Genomic DNA, 25196 nt, shown 5'->3' with positions numbered 1-25196 from the left:
AGGGCCAGCCCCAAGTCTGCCACCAAGGGCAGGTGGGTCTGGGTCCCCCCTTCCCCTTGGCTCCCTGGGCTGCAAAAGGACCCAGCTCCAGGCCCCGGCCCCCGCTCCCTGGCCAGGCTGGGGGAAGCCCCCCAGCAGGATGGGTGCTGGTGCACTGAGCACCCACCCGGGCCGTTACAGGGGGACGGCCAGGACAACCCTGCGGGGACAGCCAGGACAACCCTGCAGGGACAGCCTGGGGGGCACAGCCAGCGCACGGCTCAGCTCCGTGCAGGGAGCGTGTTTTTGCAGGGCACGCAGCTTGCCGGTGCACCTTGCTGGTGCCCGCAGCCCGGCGTGGCCCTGCTGCGGCCAGTCCCCACGGGATGGTCCATGCCCGTTGCCTCCCACCGGCCACCCCTGGGCTTTTCGGAGGCAGCCCCCAGGACGAGCCTGCTCCCCCTTCTCCCAGCGCCCGTGGCTCAGCCCCTCGCTGCCAGAGTGCGGCCGCCGTTGGGTTTGGCTTTGCCCAGTCCCACTAATTACAACCCAATTAGCACTCCTGCAGCACACGGCCTGAGCTGACCCCACAGGGCTTTCCCCCGGTGTGGCCCCAGCCCCCCGGGGCTGGTAGCCAGCACCGTGCGGAGGTAAGCGCCGACCCCAACAGCACCCCGGGGCAGCTATAAACCAGGTCAGACCCCCTCCTGGCACCAGGGGACGAGGACACGAGCTTGCAAACGCATCTCGGAGTCTCTGCCCACCTCCTCTGCGTCCCAGCGTAGCGCACGCAGGGTTTTATTAAGGCCCAGAGCCCCGTGCCAAATGCTCGTGGAAGATGCACGTTGGGGAGCGAGGTTCTAAGGCAGCACTCGCAGCCAGCCAGAAATGCGCCGGGCACAGGGTACGAAGTGGTGGTGTTTAATTACTCGATATACAACAGCACGTTACGCAGCCATACGCCCCCTCCCCGAGAGAAAGAGAACTATAAAGTTTATCGAAGGATAAAAAGGAGGATCCTTCCTGTCCCGCAGTGGCAGGGCTGCCTCCCAGCCAAGCTCAGACCCCACCGCCAGCTCCGGGCGAGGAGCGGGGACACCTGGGGACATGCCACCCCGGCAGGTCCGGGCAAGCTCTCGCAGACGGCACATGCAGGTGGGGAGGGTGGCCAGCACGCAGCACTGCCGGGGCGAAGGCAGGACACTGCGAAGTGGAGCTGCCCGAAGAGTCCTTGAGGTTCAAGTCCTACCAGAGAAACACACAGAGACGAGGCCACGCTGGGGAGAAAGGAAAAACACCCCCCCCCAAATAAAACAAAGAAAACCAAACAAAACAGCAGTTGGAAGAGACGTCCACGGCTCATCCGGTCCCTGTGCCGCCGGCCCAGCTAGCGCTTGGAGAGCTCATGCGATAGCCAGTCCAGCCCATCGTAGAGCCCCGTGCCCTGGGTCGCACACGTTGCCTGCACGTACCACTGCAAAACAGAGGGAGACGGAGAAAAGGGCTCCGGGCTCTGCAGATCGCCAGCCCGGTGCTCCTCGGGAGCAGCCCTGCGGCCCCACGGGTCCCTGCCGCAGGGACAGGGACGGCACCCTGGCCACTCACGGTCCTGCTGCGCAGCGTCTGCAGCCCCAGCTTGTCGGTCAGCTCGCTCACCGCCATGGCGTTGGGCATATCCTGCTTGTTGGCAAACACCAGCAAGACGGCGTCCCGCAGCTCGTCCTCCTGCAGCTGTGGAGAGAGCGGGGACGGCTGAGCCGGGTGCTGCCGGAGGGCGGCTCTCGGTGAGCCCTCAGTGAGTCTCTGCAGCGCTGGCACCCCGGCAAGCGAGAGCCGGCTTGGACAGACCCAAAGAGCTGGTATCTCGGCTGCCCTCCTGCCCCCATCGTTGCCCGGAGGTCTCAGTGGCACCGGGATGCTCTTCCAGAAGCACCCGTGCCCTTCACAGAGGGGACACCCACGTTGGAGCGTGGGGCTGCAAGGGCGGGGGCACAGCGACCGCCGTGGGGGCAACACAAGAGAGCGAGCACGATGCTCTCCGAACAACGGCAAGCAGGCAGCAGGCATCTGCCCGTCCCTTCTCCCCGCTCTCAGCTGCGACACGCTCCGCTCTGCGCCAGCTTCCCTCCCCAAGGACGCTCTGCTCCCCGCAGGCAGCCGTGCCAAGGAGTAAACGACCCCCACCTCACAGGCTGGCTTTCGGACGTTGTCTCTGGACGCTGCCTCCCCTCCCTGTGTGCCCTGGGCACTCGGCTAGCAAAGCCTTGACTAAGTGAAGCCTAGAACTGAGGTTTTTTGGCCATTTTCCCCTTGCGATTGCTGCTGATCCCTGCAGGTCCAGCCTCTGCCTGGCAGACGAGTTGCTGTCAGGCCCCCAAGCCCGTCTCTGGACGGACGCCCCTGGCTCCGCGTCGTGGGCAGAGCAGAGCCAGGTCTCATCTCGCACCCACCCAGGCGCTGCTGCAGAGCTGGGCAGAGGGCGGAGGGGTGGGGGCCACCCACCTCCCTGCCAGACCGAATCCCCCCCATCGCTCACCATCTTCTGCAGCTCGTCAGCAGACTCCTGCACTCGCTCTCGGTCGTTGCTGTCCACCACAAAGATGAGACCCTGTGGGAGAAACCAGGCTGCAGTGGGCAGCTTGCGCAGAGAAGAGGGAGACATCCCAGGTGGGCTGCAGGCACCCCCGACCAAGGGGGAGAGCGGCCCCTCTGCCCACCCGGGCCCCTCCATGCATCCCTCGCAGACCAGAGCACCCTGGGGAGGGTGCTGCTCCCCTCGCCCCTCACCTGCTCCTCCACCGGACCCCTCTGCCTCGCTCCCCTCCCATGGGGTGATGGAGCAAACACCCACACGAGGTCCCAGCGCTCCCAGCTGGGCCACCACACCGGGGACCGGGACGCATTCCCTGCCGCCACTCACATGCCCCGCTCAGGCAGGATCAGGCCACAAGCCCCAGGGAACCCCGGGCCAGCCCCGCCGCAGCTGATGAAGTTTCTCCCAGCCCCGCGTACCTGCGTGTTTTGGAAGTAGTGCCTCCAGAGGGGTCGGATTTTGTCCTGGCCGCCCACGTCCCAGACGGTGAAGCAAATGTTCTTGTACTCCACCGTCTCCACGTTGAACCCTGCAGGGGGGCAGGAGGGACACGGGGAGAGGGTACAGCTGAGGAGAGCCTGGCTCCGTCTTCTTCACTCCCCCGGGAGAGATCTACACACACGGATGAGATCTCCCCGAGCCATCTTTTCTCCAGGCTGAGCAGCCCCAGCTCTCCCAGCCTCTCCCCGTATGAGAGATGCTCCAGTCCCCTCGTCGTCATCGTGGCTCTGCGCTGGACTCGCTCCGGTATGTCCCTGTCTCTCCTGCACCGGGGACCCCAGCACCGGACCCAGCACCCCGAGTTGTCCCAGCAGAGCTGAGCAGAGGGGCAGGAGCTCCTCTCCCGACCCACTCTCAGTGCTCTGCCCAGAGCAGCCCAGGGTCTGGTGGCCCCAAGCCACAAGGGCACGCGCCTGGTGCTCGCTCACGTTGCTTCCTGCCAGGACCTTCTCTCCCCAGAGCTGCTCTCCAACAGGTACCAGTGCCTGGGGTTGTTCCTCTCCAAGGGCAGGACTTGGCATGCCCCTGCTTGAACTCCATCAGGTTCCTCTGCTCATTTCTGCAGCCTGCCCAGATCCCCCCGGCCGGCAGCACGACCCTCCGGTGTATAACCACTCCTCCTAGCTCGGGACCGTCCGCAAGCTTGCCGAGGGTGCTCTCTCCCCATCACCCGGGTCACTAATGAAGATGTTCAGCAGCAGCGGTACACCACGGGTGACCAGCCTCCCTGACCCCCCGGCTCAGCCCGTTCCCAGTCCACTCCATCGGCTTGTGGGAGATGCTATGGGAGATGGTGCTGAGCACCCCGCCGAAGGCTTTGCACCCAGGATCTGGCAGGACAGCAGCCGGCTCGGGCAGACCGGACCCACGCGGGCCGAGCGACCTCCTGCCCACGAAAGCACCGTTGCGCTCTCCGGATCGGAGCCAGACCACACCGGCGTAACAGCTCCGGCTCCACGTTCGGCACCGCGGGGCAGGCGGAGGGCAGCAAACCGGGGTGGCAAATTCGGGTTCGCACCCGCTGCGCTGCGCAGGTTGGGGCGGGTGGGCCGTGCCGATGCCCATGCCGGGGACCGCAAGGGGCATTTTGGGGTGCGAGCCAGGATCCCCACCGGGCACCACCCAGCCAGGCACGGGATAACGGGAGGGTAACGGCTGGGCGGCCGGGGCACCGGGGTGTCATGTGGCACATCTCACCCCACGCAGCCCCCAGCTGCTTGGGGTGCACCAGGGCTCGGCCCGGGGGACCCACGCGAAAGCGGTACGCGGGTGGGCGGCATGGCCTGCAGGATGTGGCGGGGGGGCCCTGCCCGGTGCCGCTGTCGGAGGCAGGGTGGGGGGCCCTGCCCCATACCCGGTGCTCGATGCGGGCCCTGCCCGGTGCCGGGGCACTCACCGATGGTGGGGATGGTGGTGACGATCTCACCCAGCTTCAGCTTGTAGAGGATGGTTGTCTTGCCGGCGGCGTCCAGCCCCACTGCAACGAAGAGGCGGTGTTACCGGCGCCGGTACCGGTACGTGCCCGGGCCCCATCCCATCCCCATCCCCCGCCCGGCCCTGCTCCGCCGCCCCCGCGCTCACCCATCAGGATCCGCATCTGCTTCTTGCCGAAGATGCGGGAGAAGATGGCGGAGACCGTGAGGCCCATGGCGGCGGCGGCGGCGGGAGGGTCGGGTCGGGTCGGGTCGGGACGGGTCGGGTCGGGACGGGACGGGACGGGCCGGGCCGGCCGCGCTGCCACCCCGCTGCCTCCGCGCTCCGCCGCGCCGCAGGCCCCGCCCCCCGCACCGGGCCCCGCCCCCGCGCACCGGGCCCCGCCCCCGACCCGCCCCCACGGCTGCCGCCCCGTTCCCGCACTGTCAGGCCACGCCCCTCACGACCAAGCTCCGCCCCCCCGGGCGACGCCGCACCTCGCGGGGACCCCCGCATCGCCCCGCCCTGCTGTGGAGCCCCGCCCCTTCCGGCACACCTTCTGATGGCTGGCCCCTCCTTCATTGTTTATAGCCCCGCCCCGCTGGCCACACCCCTTCCCGTGGGCCTGCCGCCCTGTCCGTGCCCCGCGGAGGCGCGTGCGCAGTGCGCGTCGGCGGCTAGGGGGCGGAAGTGGCGCGCGGCGCTCTGCGCGTGCGCGGCGGGTGCCGGCGCGGAGGTAAGGCCTGCGGCGACGCGGGGGTTGCCCTGGAGACGCCCCCGCCCCCCCCGGGACCCCCACGGCTCCACGGCCACCCGTGACCCCCCCCCGGGCCCTCCGCCACGGCCCCGCGGCCTCCCCAGCCTCTCCGCCGCTGCCCTCCTCTGCCCCCCCCCCCCGGTCCCCCAGCCCCTCCTGCCCTCCGCGGCCCCTCTGCCGCTGCGCCGCGGCCCCTTTGCCTCAGCGACTGCCCCCAGTCCCTCCCCGCAGCTTGTCCCCCTGAACCCCACCGCGTCCCTGTCCCACCCGCCCACGCTCCCCTCCCGTGACTTCTCCGGCCCCTGGTGCTGACCCCCCACGGCTCCGTGGCAGTCCCTCTGCAGCAGAACGCTCCCCCCTCCCCATGGCAGAAGCTGGGAGGGCTGGGCCCCCCACCCAGCGCTGGCAGCGGCTTGACTACCTTCACAGCGGGCAGCTGTGCTGCCAAGGGACAGGCCAAGGGGCTGTTTCTCTTGAAAAATAAAAATCGAGCCGTTTATAGATGTAAACCCCTCTGACTGACCTGAGGGGGAGCGGCTGCAGTGGCAGATACTGCTGTACGAGGCGTTCAGGCTTTTTCTCTCGCTCTGGCCGAGAAGCTTGAGGCATCCGAGTCCTAGCACGAGGTGTCTCCCCTCAGAGCACTCGCTACCTGTACGCTGAGCCCTGGGGCACGCGGGCGCTTTGCAGGGTTCAGTGCATGGTGACAGATGCATTGCAGAGCCGTTAACGGTGCGGTGTCCTGGGGGGGTTCAGGATGGTGGTCCTGCTTAGCTGCGTGCTCCTGCAAATGTGTCTTTGCTGCTCGTTTAGCCTTTGTGCTGTTTCCTTTCAGGTTGCATGAATCATGGAGAAGTTTGGCATGAACTTTGGAGGTGGCCCGAGTAAAAAAGATCTTCTAGAGACTATTGAATCGCAGAAGAAGCAGCTTCTTCAGTACCAGGTTCGGCTGAAGGATGTCGTCAGAGCCTACAAGAGCCTACTCAAAGAGAAGGAAGCCTTGGAAGCCAGCTTGAAAGTATTGTCCGTGACTCACGAGGCAGATATTGGCCTGAGCGGTGCTCAGCCTGCGTCTGTGGCTAGCTCCAGCTCTTCCTTTGCCGATTCTGCTGATGACAGGAGCTCAGTTCACAGCGAAGATAGCGTGGGGACAGCTACCAGTGCAGACACTGCTGCCAGCCTGGCCAGTACCAAGGGTGAACCAGGGCCTGAAGATGATAAGCCTGCGGCCGCTGCTTCCTCTCTTAAATCAGAAGAGACGAGCGGTTCAGAGAGCGGCATCAGCACGAGCAGCGGGGATGTGTCATCTGCTGCTAGTGAGGCCGATAAAAGAGCGCTCCAGCTGAAGACCCAGCTGGCCACCTTGACCAGTGCTCTGTCAACAGTCACGCAGGAGAAGTCCCGCATGGAAGCCTCCTACCAAGCAGACAAGAAGAAGATGAAGCAGGACCTGGATGATGCCATTAAGAAAGCAGAGCATGAGACTGAGAAGCTGGAGACAGAGCTGAAGTCTGTCCAGGAACAGCTAGCCGAGACCAAAGCTCGTCTGATCACGCAGCAGCACGACCGAGCCCAAGAACAGGGTGACCATGCTGTTATGCTGCGAGAGCTACAGAAGCTGCTGCAGAACGAGAGGACTTTGCGTCAGGATGCAGAGCTGAAGCTGGAGGAGACCAGGGAAGCGTTGGCCGGCAGGGCGTGCATGGCTGACCGTGCAGAGGGGTATGAGCTGCAGATCAAGCAGCTGAGCCAGGAGGTGGAAGACCTGAAGAGAGAGCTGCGAGCTGTTCAGGAGGAGAACAACAAGCCAGACCCCCGGATACAGGATCTGCAGGAGGAGATGGCCAGCCTTAAGAACCACTTCCAAGTGCAGCTGCTGCAAGAGATGAGGAAGGTAATTCCCTGTCTGGGCCCTGGAGCAGCTCACTCTGTGGGATGTCTCGGCAGTGACTGGGGCAGGGTTTGAGGCTGAGATTCCCCTTCCCAATCCTGCAGAGTCCGAGAGGTTTGAAATAAATGAGAGCATCATGGCTTTGATGGGATGATAGTCCCTGAGGAAAATAAAAGCTGTTTGTGATACAGCGTATAAGGCATTAATCAGGGGGTGGTGACCATTGGATTTGGGAGCAACCTTTGAGGTGATTACATGGTGACTGTCCTCCACAGTGTCATTTGGTTCTGAACATGTTACCGTCTGGTGTGACAGTGGCTGGGCTTGGGAGGAGACATCTTTGCTCTGACCCACTACGGCAATGAGCGTGGTCTTGTCTCATAAAGTATGTAAGGGCAATGCAAGGTGCACTTACAGGAGCTCATAAAAAGGAAATACCTTCTAACTTCACTTCTTCAGTGAAGCTTGGTGTGCTCTAGGGAAAGAAGAAAGGTCAATACAGGAGAAAGGCTCTAGCCTGTGTGCATGCAGGGGGAGAGCGAAGAGCTAGAAAGAGGGATGTGGTGGAAAAGAGGAACGTGTGTAACTCAGCGGGTTGTGGGGCAATGTTCTCAGGGGTTGGCATCGGGGGCTTGGCACCAGCAACCGAATTTGCATCTGGAAACGCTCTGGAATGGGATCTTCCTCGTCTCCTTGCACTCTAGAACAAGTTTTCTTCTTTCTAATCTGAAGCATCAGGCTGATCTAATGCAATTTGCCCCTTTTTTGGGAGTGGTCTCTAACAGCTGCTCTCTGACAGAGGTGAAGGTGACCTGACTCTGGCTGTGTTTTAGTTCACGATGGTGATCGTCAGGCGCTGCCATTGTCCAGAGTACTTATTAGTCAGTTGGATCTCGATAGCTGTAAAAACTGTGAACTCCAGGTGTTTGCTGTAGCTCCTCAGAAACCACTGAATTATATTAATATATCAGTGCAACAAAGCATAGCATTTAAGTAAATTGCGGTTAGATGTATGAAGGTTTTAGAGCACACACGCGTTTTAAAAAAGTCCTGTAGCAGATTGTGATGTGAGTTTGTGCGGGGAGTGGGAAGCAGCACCTACAGCAATGCAGATAGTGCTGGTAACAGGAACTCTGCAGAGCGGGGAACAAAAACAAAAAGGCTTTTAGTTTAATTTATCCCAAAATAAACAAATACCCAAAAAGGCAACTCAGTGTGGTGGCTTGCATAAGGTTCTAGGGGAAGGGATGGCCCTGCACTTGTTTGGAGTTCAGCAGAGCAGAATTAAGCCCCCGTGTAAACCGCAGACCTCCTGCCCAGAGTGTTGAGCTAATCTAACCCTGCCGTGTCTCTCCGCTCTCAGACTGCACAGGCAGAGGAGCAGCTCCGCCAGCACGCCCAGATGGAGGAGCGGCGAGTGGCCGACTTGGAGGGCCAAGTCTCCGAAGTGTCAGAACTACTTGGCACTTACGAAAAAGCCAAGCAGAAAGACCAAGTGGTCATTCAGAAGCTAAAGGACCGCATCGTACAGTTGGACCTGGAGAACAAAACCCTGGCCATCGCTGCCTCCAGCCGCTCCCCTGTTGATATTCACATAGAAGAAGCCAATCTGGATGTTAATGTTCTAAAGGATAAAATGGAGAAGCTGAAGAAGCTCTTGCAGGCGGCAGCTAAGAAGAGTCAACCCACTCTGGACATCGACAAGCTGTGTGAGCTGGAGCTGCCGAAGGGCACTGAGGCTGGGGATGGTGAGAAGGCCACTGCTTTGTACTACCAGCAGGAGCTGAAGCAGCTGAAGGAAGAGTTTGAAAGGTACAAAGTGAGGGCACAGGTGGTTCTCAAGAACAAGTCGGCCAAAGATGGCAATCTGGCTAAAGAACTGGAGGAAGCTCAAGAGCAGCTGGCTGACCTGAAAGAGAAATACATTGTGCTTCAGCTGTCCTCTGATGAAATGGAGAAGCAGCACCAGCAAGACATGGAAGCCAAGAAGCAAGAGTTGTCCCAGCTGCAGCAAATTCATAGGCAGGAATTAGAGCGATGCCAGCTGGACTACAGGGAACGGGCACTGAAGCTGGAGGAGGAGATGCACAAACAGCGGGACCGAGCACTGGCGGTGCTGGCAGAAAAGGACCAAGAGCTGGAGCAGCTGAGATCTGTCATGTTGCCTTATGGGCTTCAAGGATCCAAAAACTACCTAGCGTCAGGGACTGATGTTACTAGCAGTGACTCATCAGGTAACGATTCCTCAGAGATTCTCCCCCAGGCTCTTCATCTCTCCGCCACCAGTGAGCCCACCTTCTTCTTGTACGCAGAGCAGCTGGCTCGCAAGGAAGTGGAAATTGTAGCGCTGAGGAAGCAGAAGCACAAGCTGGAAATGCAAGTTCACCAGCTCCAGGAGAAAATCTTGGTTGAGGAGGAGAAGCACCGGGAAGAGGTATCCGCACTTCAAAGCGAAATCGAGAAGAATTTCAGAGATAAGAGCAGAGAGGGAGCCAACCTGGAATACCTCAAGAACATTGTCTATAGATTTTTGACACTGCCAGATTCTCTTGGGCGCCAGCAGACTCTAACTGCCATATTGACTATTCTGCATTTCAGCCCAGAAGAAAAGCAAACTATTACAAAACAGTCGGCTTACAGCAGCTGGTGGCTTTCTGGGAAGAGATGAGATGGTAGCTTTTATTCCTAACTGCTTTTGCATAGTCACACGTTTCTGATTATTAACTAAGACCACTTCACTTGTGGTGTAACCTCTTTCCAACCGTGCGATGGAGCAGGGACCTTCCAGCAAAGAATTGGGCTTAAACTAGTGCCTTTAGCACTAAAGTAGAATTGTGCCAACTATTCCAGTAGGATCACAGTGCTCTCTTGCTCTCTGGTGTGAGAATTTGCTCTGAGTTGGAACTTGATTTAAAAAAAAAAAAAAATTGAAGATACTGATGCTTTTTTAAACACAATTTTTAAAAAAATCCCTACCCGTCAGGTGTGGGGTGAGGAGCTCTATTAGAGTGGAACTTGGATCTTCAAACACCAGACAGGCTTGTGACTGCAAAGATTTAAAGGCAGGGGGGAAGCACTTAATGCGGTGCTAAAATAACATAAGACAAAGAGCTGAAAGCCTGCAAGAAGGATGAGTCTTAACTACCAGCATCATCCAAATGCAGAAAATCTTGAGCAATTTCTCAAAAGGCTTTTTTTTACCTAGAGCCAAATTTATACCAGTGGATACAGCAGCTCCTCGTAGCCCTGGGGGCCATCCGATGGCACGGCGTGTTACGGTGTGCTCTCGTCACTGACCAGGGATTCTCTCTACAGTTATCAGTGTTTCCCAGGGAGGAGGAGAGATATCCTAAGTATTTAACGGTTTGAACCCTTGTAGCTGCAGTGGTGTGAGCAGTGACTCCCCACCAGTGTCAACCCAGCAGGTGCTATGTAGCAGTTCTTTTAGAGCAGATACCTGAGCTTCCTGACCCCATTTGAGATGGGAACCAGGGTCTTGCAGAGAGCAATCTGAGGAAAGGCTGAAACAGGCACATTGACCCTTCAGCAGTCATTTTCTGAGCATTTGGGAGTTTTGGTGAAGTTTTGGATGTTCTGAAATGTTGTTTTTGGAAGCAAGGCATTGCTCCTGCTGGGATAGGAGCAGGCAGCAGTGAGGGGCAGGAGATAACAGCTCTGGGGGCAATGTGTGCCCTGGACTTGCAGTAAACGCTGTGTGAGGATGAAGATCTGGCCTGCTGCTGCATGGACCTGGAGGCTCTTGCGTAACTTCCTTGCGAATCGGTGAGCATGGCAGGAAGGAAGCCAAAACATTTTGAAACACCTCTGGCTTTGGTGGACCGCTGTCAGCTCCCCGCTGGCATGCCTGCGTTTTGCAGTTGTGCTCCGCGTCTGCCGGCTCCTGACTGCTTAGACCCAGAACGACTGAGCTGAAAGCCCTGGCTCGCTGGGCAGATGGCTGTAATAGGCCTTTTGTGAACGGTTGCAAGACTAAAACCGGAGCGTGTGTTTTGAATATTAGTGGACTGTGCGAGAAGGGTCAGGGCCTCGGGGAGCTGCGGCGTGCGGCTGTGAGCGTGCTGCTCCCCCAGCCAGGGAGGAGGGCCGGCAGGCTCTGTGCGAGGCCAGCACTGGCATGAGCAAACTCCTCTCCCCTCTGCGGCGGTAGGAATCTGACTTTCCTTTAGCTGTTTGAGCTCTGCGCTCGGGCGCCTCGAGAGCCGACAGGCTGGAGAAGGGGAACACGCTGTTTCACCCTCAAAGCCCGTGTTTTCACCGGTTGAAGGGCTAGGGCAGCGGCTGGCTTTACCCTGTTGCCTTCCCTTCCCCTGCCGGGTTGACGGTTGAGACAAGGGAAGCACCCACCTGACTGGGTCCCTGGGGATCTCCCCAGGCGATCACCTGGGTGCTGGGGCCACTAGAGGGCACCCACCAGTTGCCCAGTCCCCAGGGACAGGGACCCTAGGGTGCAGCATCCCTCCTGCTGCAGCCACTCCCGGCGCTTCCAGGGCCTGTTTCCCTGGGACGGGACCTGGCTTGAAAAGTGACACGCAAGGACAGGAGCAAGTGGCATGAGAGGGCTCAGTGACCGCAGCCAAGCCTGGGTCCTGGCTGGTCCGCGTGGCCGGGGGGGCAATGCTGTATCTCAGGGCAGCTCGCACGGGGGCTTCGGGCTCCACAGGTGGGAGAGGTTCTGCGGGGTCAGCAGGGTGGGTTTCTCTGTCCGAAATGTTGGCTGCTGCAGTGAACTCCTCCTGAGGTCTGGGGCAGGGTGCCGACGCTTTCTGTAACGAAGGCTATGCAAGGTCAGGAGAAAAAAATGAGCACGCCAGCTATTGTGTGTCCAGTGCTGCCTGTTGGCGTTAAGTTATCCGAAATGGGAAGGAGCATCGCTGTGAGGCCGGAAGAGCTGTGCTGGCTGGATCTCCTGGAAGAGTGCCCATCAGGAAGTGTTTGTGCTGATATTTAAATGGCCACTACTCTCTTAAAACCAGGGAGGGATGTTTTGCTTCCAGAGAGGTTGGGTGGTTGCCTGCAGCCCTGGGAACCGGCTACTCCTGACTGTGCTTTTACTGAAGCTTCTAGAGCTTTCTCATCTGCGTAGGCAAAATCTCACTTGAGTTTTGTTGTCATGCACCTGCTTTGGTTTTAATTAAAGCTTGGCTACTAAAGCACAACTTCCCAGTCCCAGAGTACAGGGAAAGTGTTTGTAAACACTGGCATTAAGTCTTGTTTTAACAATCCCCAGGCCTCTCGCGAGTCCTGGAGCCGAGTTAACAAACAGGTTAGAGCAGCTCTCGATGCCGTGCTGCCCGGGGAGGCCTTGGCACACCGCACAGCCTGGGCAGCTCTTCGGGAGGGAGCTGCTGCGCCTCTGGGCAGCGCCGGTGCCTTGGCAGCTCACGCCGGCTCAGCCGGGTTGATGAGCCGTTGCCGCTCCAGCCGGACAAGCCCCGCTGCTCAGCGTGGGGTCTGTGCTGCTCGCGCTGGGATCTGAGCGCACGGTCCTTGCATGGCTGCAGCTTTGCAGCTGCTGCTGCTCTGTTACCGGAGCGTGTCCTGCACACGTGATGAGGCCAGCACCGCGCGTGCTGGTTTTCTCGTAGAGGAAGTGGGCTCTGCCAAGCTGCAGGAGCCGAGCGGGGCTCCCCACCACCGCACCCTTCCCCGCCTCGCAGCATCTCAGCACAGGGACCCTCTGCAATTCAAGTGCCCGGGATGCGCAGAGAGCTTTAGCAGCTGAGCAGGATGGAGTCCTTTCCCTTCTCAGTGCTGTGTCCTGTCAGTGGCCAAGTTCCCTGGAGTTCATTCCACAAATCCCACCTTGCTGAAGGCAAGGGCAGTGCTCCAGCTCATGCAACCCTTGGTGCCAACTTCTCCTCAAAAAATCCTCAGGGAAAACACGCCCCAGGCAGAACCTGGACCTGCTGGAGGGCTTGGGCAGGCATGGCAAAGCCAAGCAGTCAGCAGTTCCTCGTGCTAGCATGGACACTGCCTCTGCGCAGAGGCCAGGCTGAGAGCATCGGCAGTTGGTCCCGCGCAGGATCCACACGCTGCTCTGATGGAGGCAACTGGGTAGAAATTGGAGAGTTTGTTCCAGGGAGTGTTTGGTCTTGGGCTCCTCGGCTTTGAAGCAGTTGTCAATGATACGAGTGTTGGCTCAGCCAAGAGATCTGCTGAGAAGAGCCCGAATCTGCTGGAAAGCTTGAATCAAGTGGTGCCTCTGAAACCACAGGCATGGCTCAGAATCTTACCCCGTGGGAGTGGGAGCCATTCCCACAACAGGTGAGGGTGGTGATGCTTCCTCCTGCTTCGGCTTCGCTGCACAGGCTGGGAGGGGACCCCTGTTCTTCCTCTGCCTCCTGCTCCTCTGGAAGAGCCTCTGCCTGAAGAATGAAGTAACCCAGAGGAGATGCCAAGTGGCGGTGGGTTTTGTGACGGTTGTCGGATGCAGCAGGACCGACTCTGCTGTCCCAGGAGCACTGTGAGATGGCTCTTCCCCACCCACAGGTCTGGGTTCCTCCTGTGGTCCTGGGCAGGAAAAATTGCCAGCCAAGCTGGAGAGAGACTGGCCGGCGGGGAGGTTGCAGCAGCAGCAGGGATGGTGAGGAGGGGAATAAAACGGGGTCCAGCTGGGACCAGGCGGAGCCGCTGCTCAGGGGCCAGCAGGGTTTAAGGAGCATTTCCTCACCTGACGGAGGAGAAAGGGAGCAGCTACAAGGGAGGCGGCTGGGAGCTGCGGGGGAGCAGCTCCAGGAGCTGCCAAAGCAAGGTCCTCTGTGTCACTGTCAACCTTGTGCAGCTCTCCCAGTGCAATTCCTTCCTCTGTTCCCCCACAGCCCCTATCCCTACTCCTTCTTCCCTCCGACCTTCCCCCACATCCCTCCCTCTTTCCTCTCTTCATTCAGCCAATACCCTCCGAAATAAAACAAAAAACCTGTTTGAAGTATAACTCTGCCGTTTGGTGACCTGTGGTTTAAGTGGTGAGCTGTGCGTGGGCTGGCTGCCGGCGTGTGCTGACGCAGCACTTTGCCCCCAGCCTCCCTCGGCACGCTGCCACAACCGTCAGGGCTCGGTGCTGCCGCGCTTTGCCGGACTGCAGAGCCTCTTGCCACGCTGCTGGCGTCTGACAGAGCCACCAGCCCTGGCTGCTGACTGCACAGCCCAGCTGTGGTGTTCTTGTTGCCTGGTGTTGCAAAAACTGTGCTTGAACAGATGTAAAAACCTACATTTTTTGGCTTGTGATTTGACCTGTTCTTGCTGTTAGAGCATCAGGAAACGTCAGCGTCTCTGGAGGTGCACGTGCGGCACCGTGGCGGGGTACGAAACCCCTCTCTGCCTTAGGGACAGTATTAGGTGACAGCCTGTGATGGACAGAGATGCTGCGTTCAAGCATAAAGAAAACGTCGTAGAGAGAAGGTTGGGTTTTCTGGGTTTCGGTGATCCTTGTCCGCACGCTTGAGTGAAAAACATTTTACGGCAGGATGGTTACTGTGAGGACCTGGTGGGTCTTGGCTGGGCCTGGACGGTACTGGGCATTGCCTGGCCCAGGGGGATGTTTGCTGGCTTATCAGAAAACCCTTGATTTCAAAATTATCAAAAAATTACCAAACCCCTTGATTTCCTGAAGTCCCTGTGAGTACGGGAATGCAAATGCTTCATTCCTGCACCTTCCGTCCCGTTTCTGTGCCTGTGAGTGGATGTAGGGGAGTTTGGCACTGGGAGCTGCCCGGCTCTGCCCCCACGCCCCCCGAAGCTGCTCGGGCTCCGGCGGTCAGGGGCGAGGTAGTGCCACCGCAGAGGGGGTCAGACCCCCTTCTCTCGGGTGGTGCTGCGCCCTCACAGCACCGTGCAAACAGCGGTGTGTTACATTTGCTGCTGGTGTGTAAGAAAAGCCCTTCCCTCTCCCTCTGAGGAGGTTTGGGTGAGCTGCCCGGGGTGGAGGGATGGGGTGGTGCAGGCTGCGGCCCTGGGGCAGCGAGCTCAGCCCCGCTCCCTGGGGAGCCCGGCTCGGCTCGGTGTCACACGAGCACCCTTTCCCCGCGCTGGGCACGTTTTTACCAGCGTTTCATGCGTGTCTATGCAGTCGTGTGCCGACTCCTGCCAAGTGCAGCCCTCTCGATAAAGGTGCAGCCCGTTCCTTTGCACCATGTCTGAACCCCTGGTGTCACCGGGGACCACGGCCGCGGTTGCCCTCCCCGACGTGGCGGCAGCCTGGGAGGTGGCTGTCCTGGCTGGCACCTCTCTCCCCTCCAGCAGCCTTTCTGCTGCTCTTGGTCTGCTGTGCACGCGTGGGCTTTCCCTCCCAGAGCTTCCTGCTGCAAGCAACCGGTGGGGCCACGTCATGGCCACATCCTGCAGAGCCACCTGCGCCAAGCCCTCCTGTCGCCCCGTCCCCGCTCGTGCCCGGCCTCCTGGTGTTGGCAGAGCGGCCCTCCCGCAGCACGCTGGCATCATCTGCAGTCTCGGCACTGGCCGGGGTACTGGGCTCGAGGACTCACCTTGCACAGGCTTCCTCTGCCCTGCTGACCCTTTTCCTGTGCCTCAGTTTCCCCTTTTAGCAAGAAGTCTGCCTGCACCTGTAGCAGCAGATGTGGGGATGCCCATCCCTGCCCGCGCATGCTGGTTCGCAGCAGACGCCCAAGCAGCCGGGAGGTGCAGGGGACGGAGAAGGGCCATGCTCGCGTCTGTGCCCCCGGCGCCTGCGGGGAGCTGCATCTCTTGCCGCGTTCTCCCTCCCCAGCGTGCAAGAGGGAGGTGCGAAGGAGGCTGCCGCGCGTTCGCCTGGGCTCCGCGAGCACGAGGGGCTGATCCCCTCCCTGCTCGCAGGGCTTGCACGTAGCAGCCTGCACATCCGTGGGGAAGCTCCTGCTGCCCCGGCTGGGCAGGTTCCTCCGGCTGTGCCGCGCAGGCAGAGCCGCGGCCGTGTCCCCGCAGACGAGGTGTGGAGCGAGCCCAGCCGGCAGCGGCTGAGGGAGCTGCTCTGGTGCAGCCGACTGGACCCCAGGCTGTGCCCGGTGGCAGAGAGGAGACGGGAAGGCTCTCGGCTCCGAGCTGCCCGGCCATGGCGAACGAGGAGGAACACCCGTCGGCTCTCTCGGATAACCAGGTAAAGGCGTGTGCGTGCGGGAAACCTTCTGCAGAGACCTGGGAAAGCCGCTGCCAAATGCTGCAGACCCTGTTCAGGCCTCCTCCGCGGGCCCTGGCCGAGGGGGCTTCCCTCACGCCGGAGATGGGGGGCAGCACTCTGGGGGTGCTGCAAAAGGCACCCACGGCTGCCAGCAAAGGGGTCCAGCCGCCCGGCCCAGAGCTTTGCAGGCTTGTGCTCGCTGGGCCCTGAGCAGCGTTTCCCGGGGCGGCTGCTCCTGCTCTGCCGTCTCTGCGTGACTCACCGGGCCCTGGGAGCCGTCCGGCTCCAGCAGTCTCGCCGGTTCCTCCTCCGCAGCCCCACGCTGCGCTGCCTGGGACCCACGCTCGGCAGCACGGCCCGGAGCAGGACGCGGCTCCTCGGCACTCCCCAGCCCCGGGCGAGGGAAACCCAGACGCAAGCTCAGGAGGATGCAGCAGGGCATCCCCCTCGTGCAGCCACCGCCGAGGGGCCCGGCCCATGCAGCAGCACTGCGGGGCTGGCAAGGAACCGGCCGCCGGCCCCTCCGCTTTGCCCACCACCAGCGAAGGGATCCAGCCCCCGGGCACAGCCTCTCGGGGAAGACACCTCTTTTGCCTCGGCTCTGCCCTCTCCGCGGTGACACGCAGGCACCAGGCATCTGCTGCTGCTCCTTCGGCCGGGGATGCCGGAGGGAGCGAGTCTGGCCCTGCCTGGGGCTCCGTGCCCTCCCGCGCCGTGGGGCAGCCGAGGCTCCGGCTGTGGCCCCGCTGCAGGATGCCTGAGCCCACGCTCCTCTCAATCGCTCTCTCTCAGGTCTTCGTGCTGACGTGCATCTACCTGCCGGCCTCGCTGCTGAGGTGGGTCCTGCCCCCTGGCCCTTCGGCCACGGCCGGGCCCTGCGGTGCTGGGGGGAGGCAGCGGCCGTAGCCCTGCCTGCACGTGGCCTCTTGTCTTACCTGCAGCCCGCTCGGTCCCCGAACCTGGGGCGTGGGGATCTGGCCTCGCACCATCCCGTGTCTCTGCCCCGTCCCATTGCCTTTACAAAGGGGACCCCCCGCCCCCCCATACCTGTGCCAGCCCCTGCCCGTCTCGGGGGAGGCTGAGTACAGGATCTCTGCCGGGACGGGTTCAGCGGGAAGCCACCACGCTGAGGCACCAACAGCTCTGCTCTGCCGGGACGTTAACCACCAGCCCCGTCTCTTCCAGCCTCCTGGGCAGTGGATCGGTCCTCGCTGTCACCTCCCGGCGGAGGCGATGCTGCCACATCCAGGTGAGTGCCGCCGGCTCCCAGGGACACAGGGACGGGTTTTGGCCCCAGCTAAGCCCGAGACAGAGCCGGGCCAGCACCGTTGCGGCAGGGCTTAATGCACAGTGGGACTGGAGCGGGGCAGGAGATGCAGGACACCGGCACCAGCCTCCCCTGAGAGTAGCCGGTCCCAGCTCCGCTCCTGGCCAGCCTGGGGAGGGATGTGGCCACGACAGCTCTGCAGAGCCAGGGAGAGGCTGCCGTGGCCGGGGCGGTGCCGCCAGCCAGAGCTAACGCTGTGTCCCATCCCCCCAGCTTCGCCCCCTTTTCCTCCTCGCCCTGGCAGATTTCCTGGCCGCCGCTGTGCTGCTGAGCACAGCCACCATCCAGCTGCTGCCAGCCCCGCTCTTCATCCCAGCGTACGCTGCCTGCCCCTACGGACTGATGCTGGCCACGGTAAGGGGGTCAGCTCGCACCACAGCCCACACCAGAGCTGAGACCTGGCTGCGGGCTGGAGTGTCCCTGGGGAAGTCCTTGGCGGGGGAACTCTTTCTCCTACTGAGACATGGCTCCTGTTCCCTGTGTCGCTCTCCTGAGCCACCAAGGCTGGTTCCTTGGGGAAACGTGCCCAGCGTTTCTCCCCAGCCCCAGTCTGGCAAGCACCGCGTCCCCCCCGCAGCGTCCCACTCACCCCCGCCGTGCCCAGCCGCCAGCTCTGGGATGGTGAACCCGAATGCAGCAGCTCACGTGCGCCAGAGCAAAGCAGAGCACGGCTCTCCCCGGTGCAGACGTGCTCTCCCATTCATGCCCAAACTCACCTAGCGTCTGCAGCTCCACCAGCTCCTCTCTGCCCTGCCTGGTGCACGGACCCCACAGCGGGCAGCGCCGCTTCCCTCCTGCCCCCAGGCTCATTCTGCTGGCGACAGGGCCTTTGCCTCAGCCACGCATGGGGACAGGGACCAGGAGGGGCTCAGCACGGCGGGGCCAGCTTTGCTCCGCTTTGCACGTATCAGCCTGCCTGGTTGCATAGTGCACAGGGCAACCATCGCCGTGGTCGCAGGCCCGCTGACAGGGCACAGGGGCAGAGCCCTGTTTGTGCCACCTAGAGCCCAGCATGGACAGATGGACCCGGCTGGTCAGTGCTGCCTGCAGCCGCCTGCCCTGATAAAGCCGCTGGCCAGAGAGGCCACCCGGTCCCCCTCCGCGGGGTGGGCGCAGGGACAGCACGCAGCCATTTGCCGCGTGTCTCAGAGAGCTGCTCCCTTGTTGCGTGGCTGCTCCTGGCGCAGCTCTGCGGGGGGGACGGCAGGACGTCGGGGTGTGGAGCACGAGGAGGGAAGGGGGAAGATGCCTTCGGGGCGCTGGGCTCAGCAGCATCCTGCTCTCCCTCTCCTCTCCCAGACCTTCTACGCGGCCTCGTTCCTGATGGTTGTTGTCTACGCGTACGAAGCCTACCGCACCGTCCACGGCTGGAGAGCCCGGCACGTGGCAGCTCTGCAGGTCGGTGGCCCCCAGCCGTGGTGCAGCCGAGTATCGCCCTTCCCACACACGGCCACTCCGGCCCCATGAGGACCCGGGGAGCAGCGGGGGGATCCGAGGGGAGCCCCTTTCCCTGGGCATTAGTGGCTTCCCCTGCACCCTGCATCCCAGCAGAGCGGGGCTGGAGCCTCAAGCTGCTGCGGGACCTGCAGCCCCGGGTCACCGGTGGTTTCGTCTCTGCAGGAGAGGAGCGGGTGCCTGGAGAGCGCGTGGCAGGGGCTGCCCTACATCCTGGCCTGGTAGGTGCCAGCCGCCGGCCCCGGCCCCCTCTCCACCCCGAGCAGGGCTGCAGCACGGCGCCTGCCCTCCTGGCTCTGCCCAGGACGGGACGGACACGCTCACCTTCACCTCTCCCTGCAAGGCTGGTGCCGGCGCTCACACTCCTGGGACAGCTGATCGCCCGCGGCACCTCCCTCACCGACATCGCACCCAGACCCATCGAGCCCGTCGTGCCGTGGCGAGGAAACCGCTCCCACGAGACCTACAGCCTTTACTGCTCCAGGTACACGCTGTCCTGCCACCCTGCCCAGGAGCCCCCCTGCCTTCCCAATGGGCTTGGGCACGCCGCAGCCCCTGCAAGGGGTGAAGGCTTGGGGGTGGGGGAAGAAGTCCAAAAATGCGCCAGGGCCGATGCTGGGGCATTAGGGGACCGCCACCAGCATCCTCTGTCCTTTCAGCTGCCTGCTCCTCATCCACCGTGCCCAGGATATCTGCTACAAGGTGAGCGCGGGTGGGTGCCCGTCTGTCCCACCCCATGTTCCCTTTCCCCATCTAGCAGACACCGCTGCCCAACGCTGCCGAGGACGGGTGGCTCAGAAGGGCACTGGGAAGGCAGCGGGTCTGCGGAGCGTGGGCAGATGCTGCCAGAGGGATGGGGCGGGGGTGTCCCTGCTCAAGCAGAGGCAGAGGGGCAGCTCCCAGCTCCGGCAGTGCCCCGGCACTGGCTGCTCCCACGCCGTGGGGCTGGTGGCACGGCTCAGCCCTGCCCCTGTGGAAGGAGCCGCTCGGGACAGGGCTGGCTCGTGGCCCCGCTGATTTCCCGTTGCCTCTCAGTACGTAGGTAGGAAGGACGTGGGCCTGGAGGGGAAAATCATCTTCTTCTTGTACCTGCTGCTGGTGCTCAGCTGCTGCACGGTAAGCCAGCGGCCCAGCGCGGCGCAGCGGGGCGAGTGCAGGGTCCGGCCGCAGCAGCCAGCACGCCCCGGCTGACGCCGCTCCCCGCCACCCAGCTCCTGTACCGCAGGGTGAAGCTCTGGTGCCGGAGGAATGCCGCGGCGCCCTTGCTGACCCTGGAGAAGGACGGCTTTGCGGGCAGGAGCATCCGCAGCGTCAGCAAAGTCTCTCACTACTTCCAGCTGGTTTTCCTGCTCTGCTGGGCGCCAGGCAAGTCAGAGTGGGGATGCCCCGCAGCTCCCGCAGCCCTGGCAGGCAAAAGCCACCGCAACTCCTGCGCCAGCCCCTTTATTCCGGGGCTGAGATTGCACCCAGGTCCAAGACAAGAGGCTCAGACTGAATAACTGCAAAGCCTCTGGGTGTCTGTAGGACCCCGTGGCTGGGCAGACTCGGAATGAGAGGACAGCCAGCCCCGATCACCGCCGTTGAGTCTGACCAGCGGCTGGTTTAGCCCACCCTGCTCCTACAATGACAGGTTTTTCCAGTGGCATTTCCTGAGCTGGAGGGTGGATCGTGTTTGATGGACCTGCTTTTTAGCAATAGCTCATCCCTTTGGAGGCCCCTTTACACTTTCAGCCCTACAGAAACCTGTGGCAATGAGTTCCCCAAGGTCCTCGGGCAGCACTTTGGGAAGGACCTTGTTGTACTGCTGTAGGAAAACAACGAGGGAACGAGAGAGGAACAAAAACCCAGGGGAAAAAAAAAACAGTGATACAACCGCTCCCCACCCGCCGACCAATGCCCAGCCCGTCCCCGAGCAGCAATCGCTGCCCCCAGCCAACTCCCCCCAGTTTCTATACCGAGCGTGATGTCCTGTGGTATGGACTAGCCCTCTGGGCAGTTTGGCCGTGCCCCCTCCCAATTTCTCGTGCCCCTGGCAGAGCAGGGGAAGCTGAAAAGTCCTTGACCAGCGTAAACACCACTTAGCAACAGCCAAAACATCAGCATATCAATATTATTCTCATACTAAAATCCAAAACAAGCACTAGACCAGCTACTAGGAAGAAAATTAACTCTATCCCAGCCGAAACCAGGCCATGTACACATACGTGCTTGTCCTATGTAGACCCCTGTGCCGTGGGAAATAGGCTGTGATGGGGAAGGGCATTTGCCGCTTGGAGAGGGAAACTCCAGATGAAGCATTATCAGAGAGAGGGAGACCAAGGAGTGTCCTTTTGTCTTCCATCTGCAGCCTTCCTCCTCACCCTCCTCTCCTTCACCAGTATCAAACCTGCCTCAGTCTTTGTCCTCTACGTTGCTACAGTAAGTAAAAACCCGTTTCCTGGGCTCCAGAGCTGGGACATTTGTTCCCATCAGGCGTGTGAGTGGTGATGGGGTGGGGGGCTCCGCTGAGACGGGGGGGCTGTGAGAGCTGTGCTGCCACCGTGCTGCAGCAGCGGGGCTGCGGGAGCCAGGCAAGGGGAGCGGGAGCACACCGGTCCCCACCGACCAGAGCGACGCCTCCCCGGGCAGGGTGAGCCTTGCGGGTGCTGCCAGCCCGCGCTGGTGCCACCCGACCAGGTGCCACCCGGGATGGGCCCAGGGCAAAGGCGCCAGGGTGCTGGTGGCAGCCCTGGTCCCAGCCCGGCTCTGCCAGGGCTCTTCCCCTGGTTTGGTGGTTGGTGTTGCGCTCCTCAGCTCTGCCCAGGTGTTTCCCTTGTTCTAGTTGACCACACCAAGAGGAAGGCCACCTCCTGCGTCCCTGTGTCACCCTGCCTGTGCACCCACGCGGGCTGATCCCACGTGGCTCCTCTCGGGCGTGCAGAGGGCAATGGGGTTTGCAGCGCTCCTGCAGCGCGGGCGGCCCAGGGGCAGGTAAAGGCAGCGCTCGCCGCTGCCCTCTCTCTCGCAGGCCTTGACCGTCTCCCTCCAGGGCTTCCTGCACAGTTTGGTCTACGGCTGGCTGAGGCAAAACTTCCGTCAGGAGGCGGTGGGCAAGAGACCCTCCCTGCAGCACCACCGGGGCCTCAAGGCTTTCTACGACGAGTCCCTGGGGGCCGTTCCCTAGGTTGCCACCTCATCCCGGTGCCTCCGGGCTGCCCCAAGCCTCAGCAGGGTTTGCACGTCCCCGGCAGTTCCCCGCAGCCCGTCCGTAGCCGGGCAGGATCTCTCTGGACTTGGCCCTTCGTGCCTGGAAAGGTTCAAGCAAGGCGCAGGCAGCGCTGGGCAGGTTTCCGACAGCAGTGGGGGCTGCAGTGGCTCTGCCCCGGTGGGAAGCCCACCCGCAGCCCTCGCTGCTGGAGGCAGCCCGACTTCCCACCGCCTGCACCCTGCAGACAGCAAAACCACGAGCAGTCGCTGCACAGGAGATGGAGCACGGGAGATGGGACAGGAGCTCTCTGGAAGAAGGATGCCCCTGTTTGCACCACGAACGACTCGGCTGTTGGCAGCAGCAGGGCTCTGCAGGCTCATGAGCATTCAGGTGCCGTGGGAGGAGGCTGGTGGCACGCAGACAATTTGGCAATCCCTAGACCTCCCAGGAACTGAACATCGACTGCGACTACCCCAGGGAAGGTGGCAGTTCTTTCTGTTTTGTTTGGTCTTGTTTCAGTGTTACGCTTTCTGCCAGAGAGCAATCCAAATTCCTCCACAGGGCTCGGGAGAAGGTGCTTACAAATAAAGGTATTACGGTTGAGGTGCTCCTGGGCTTTGCTGCTGTTAGATAAGTAACAGAAACAGGCAGCGAGCCAGGCGGCTCATGCCTCCTTCCTGCCTCAGAGGAAGGTTCCTGGCCAAGGCCACGTCAACGGAGATGAAGAAGCCACGGCTGGGGATGATTCTGCCCCTACAGCCTCCTGCCAGGCCCCAGCTTCTCCACCATCAAGTTAAAATTGGCCCAAACGCTTGCTCAGACCTCATCTACTTCCGAGGCTGCGCGCACTCAAGCACCATCACCCGTGCAAAGACAAACCCTCGGGGGGGGATGTCGGTGGGGCCACGCTCACCCCACGCACCATCAGCTAGCACAGACACGTAAAGAGCATTGGGAGCCCTCAGGCCCAGGGAAAAAAGCTCAGGGCAAGAGCCAGGAGTGCCGTCGAAAGCTGCTGAGGCTGGGGATGGGGACGGTGCTGAGGTGGGCTCGAGTACCCATGAGCAGAGGGGTGTGACAGCCCACCAGGGCTGCGGTGGGGTGATGGGGGGGGGGAACCACGGGGGAGCGACCGCACAGGGGAGGTGGGAGCACGGCCTGAGCGGGTGCTGGCTTGGCAGTGGCTCCTTCCGGTGCGTCTGCTGGCGGTATGCCATCGGCCACCCAGCAGCATGCTGTTTGGTGGTCACTGGGCCTCCTGGGCCACCAGAAATGGAGGTGAGGAGCAGGGTGAGGACTCAGAGTCATTTAAGAGCTGGTTATTACCAGCAGCACAATGCAGATGTTGCTGGGGGAGGACAGGGACGAGGTCCCAGGCTCTTAACAGAGGCACGTGAACCAGGACTTACGAGCAGGGCAGAGCAGAAAAGCCTGTTAGAGGACAAGGGGGGTAGAGAGAAAAATGGCTGGTGCGTAGAAGCCTAGGTAGGAACGTGAAAAGGCTAATAATGGGTAGATTTGCAGGGAATAGGGTCTGACCTCCTTGGGAGGAATGCACAGCTGAAAATACACAGTCACGAGGAACAACACCTGGAGGAGGATGTTTGGGCTGTTGAGGAACAGCTACAAGACGACGGGAAGATGAGCCAGCGGCTGCTGAGCGCTGCACAAGATAAGGGCGCGTGCTCACGCACCGACCCAGCTCGGGGCGCACCCTCTGGCCCCCGGGGCCGAACAACCTGTATTGGTACAGAAGAAGACGCAGCAAGGAAGACAAACGATTCGTTCGGTGTCAGGGCGGGACAGCGCACCCGTGTAGGACGTGAGGGATGAATCACGGCCAGGCAGTACAACCCGCTGTTTGCTTTGGCGTGACACGAGTCATAAGGCTGTGAGGCAGCGAGCACCCAGGGCTTCCTCCTGCGGGCACCAGGTGAGCGCCAGAAGTGTTTGTGGCATGACCCTCTCCCACGTGGTTGTTAGGAGAGAAAATAATTGGGTTGAGGCTTGCTAGGAGAAACAGGAACAAACCCACTGCTAGGGCTGCAGGGGTGGCAAAGGCTCTGCAAGTCAAAATGGGAGCGAATGGGCGGGGGAGCAGGGGAGGAGGTGCACAGCGATGGGGAGGACAAGTTGGGTCGACCTCGGATCCCACTCCAGGAGATTCCCAGAGGAAAGGAAGGGCTGGAAAAGAGTAAGGAGGTTGGGGGAGCAGAAGACAGACAAACTACAAGACTATGAAAACAAGGGTGACTCTCCCCATCTCTTCAGTAGTGCCACGTTTCTGTGAAAATACTGTTGGAGAAGTGTGGGGCAGGCCCACAGCCAATGCCGCAGGTTGGGCACCATCAGGGCATGCAGCGGCAGGGCCACAACGATTCCAACCCCGTGAAAGGGAAGGAGACAAACCAGCACCTACGGAGGGCATTAAAAGGAAGAGCAGTCGGCCGGGATGACGAAAAGCCAAACATCAATAACCAAATAGAAAGAGGTGAAGAGCTGGATCCAGGAGTGCCGGTGTCTGGAGTACCAAAACCAGCCAAGGGCAAACCCCTCCTGGAAGGAGCGGTGACAGAGCTGGGGGGGAAGAAAACAGCGTAGACAACGGCAGCAACCAGCGCACAAGAGCCAAAAGGACTCAACTGGGTACAAAGAGGGGGAAAAGACAGCAGCCTGAAGTGAACCTGAACTGGGAGGTCTGTGGCAAGGGGATTCGTCTGCCCCAGCAGCTGAGGCGGGCAGCCGGTCCCAAGGCTTCCGGCCGCAGGACCCTCCGCCCCACGCAGCGTTTGCGTGGGACGTGCCGTGGGTAGGGCAGAGCGCCGCGCCGCAGCAGGCGGGTGCGAGTCGCCCTTGGCAGGGCTGGGCTTAGCGAACCCTATGGAGAAGTCTGCCGGAGGGGACGGGAGCCTCCGTGCTGACCAAGAGCCCCGGACAGACGTCTCACGGAGACTGAGAAGACA

The 25196-nt window shown here is 61.4% G+C and overlaps 3 protein-coding genes across 9 annotated transcripts; 2 read left to right on the top strand and 1 right to left on the bottom strand.

Moving 5' to 3' along the window:
- Positions 1–879: 879 nt before the first annotated feature.
- ARF5 (ARF GTPase 5) lies at positions 880–4857 on the bottom strand. Its single transcript, XM_072862335.1, has 6 exons — positions 4655–4857; positions 4470–4550; positions 2992–3101; positions 2516–2587; positions 1585–1710; positions 880–1453 (listed from the first exon to the last, which is right to left on the bottom strand). The coding sequence occupies exons 1-6, from the start codon at positions 4719–4721 to the stop codon at positions 1367–1369; spliced, it is 543 nt and encodes a 180-aa protein (XP_072718436.1). The 5' UTR covers positions 4722–4857; the 3' UTR covers positions 880–1366.
- A 305-nt stretch (positions 4858–5162) lies between these two features.
- On the top strand, positions 5163–10203 carry GCC1 (GRIP and coiled-coil domain containing 1). Of its 2 annotated transcripts, none has more exons than XM_072856400.1 (3): positions 5163–5222; positions 6079–7137; positions 8498–10203. In XM_072856400.1, exons 2-3 carry the CDS (start codon positions 6091–6093, stop codon positions 9800–9802), a joined length of 2352 nt encoding a protein of 783 aa, XP_072712501.1. In that variant the 5' UTR covers positions 5163–5222; positions 6079–6090; the 3' UTR covers positions 9803–10203. The 2 variants fall into 2 exon arrangements, with proteins under 2 accessions (XP_072712501.1, XP_072712510.1); XM_072856409.1 differs by lacking the exon at positions 5163–5222 and adding an exon at positions 5516–5897.
- Positions 10204–10340: 137 nt separating this feature from the next.
- Positions 10341–23254, top strand: LOC140649357 (transmembrane protein 116-like). Of its 6 annotated transcripts, XM_072856444.1 has the most exons (12): positions 10341–16243; positions 17057–17100; positions 17450–17513; positions 17805–17945; positions 18891–18989; positions 19212–19267; positions 19390–19530; positions 19706–19748; positions 20082–20162; positions 20272–20411; positions 21394–21464; positions 22054–23254. In XM_072856444.1, exons 1-12 carry the CDS (start codon positions 16199–16201, stop codon positions 22686–22688), a joined length of 1560 nt encoding a protein of 519 aa, XP_072712545.1. In that variant the 5' UTR covers positions 10341–16198; the 3' UTR covers positions 22689–23254. The 6 variants fall into 6 exon arrangements, with proteins under 6 accessions (XP_072712545.1, XP_072712552.1, XP_072712535.1 ...); XM_072856451.1 differs by having other exon boundaries at positions 10341–17100; positions 17836–17945; XM_072856434.1 differs by having other exon boundaries at positions 10341–17100; positions 22075–23254.
- Positions 23255–25196: the final 1942 nt, after the last annotated feature.

The sequence above is a fragment of the Ciconia boyciana genome, chromosome 1 (assembly GCF_034638445.1).
Source record: "Ciconia boyciana chromosome 1, ASM3463844v1, whole genome shotgun sequence".
Classification (NCBI taxonomy): domain Eukaryota; kingdom Metazoa; phylum Chordata; class Aves; order Ciconiiformes; family Ciconiidae; genus Ciconia; species Ciconia boyciana.
This window is presented reverse-complemented; position numbering and strand designations above follow the sequence as displayed.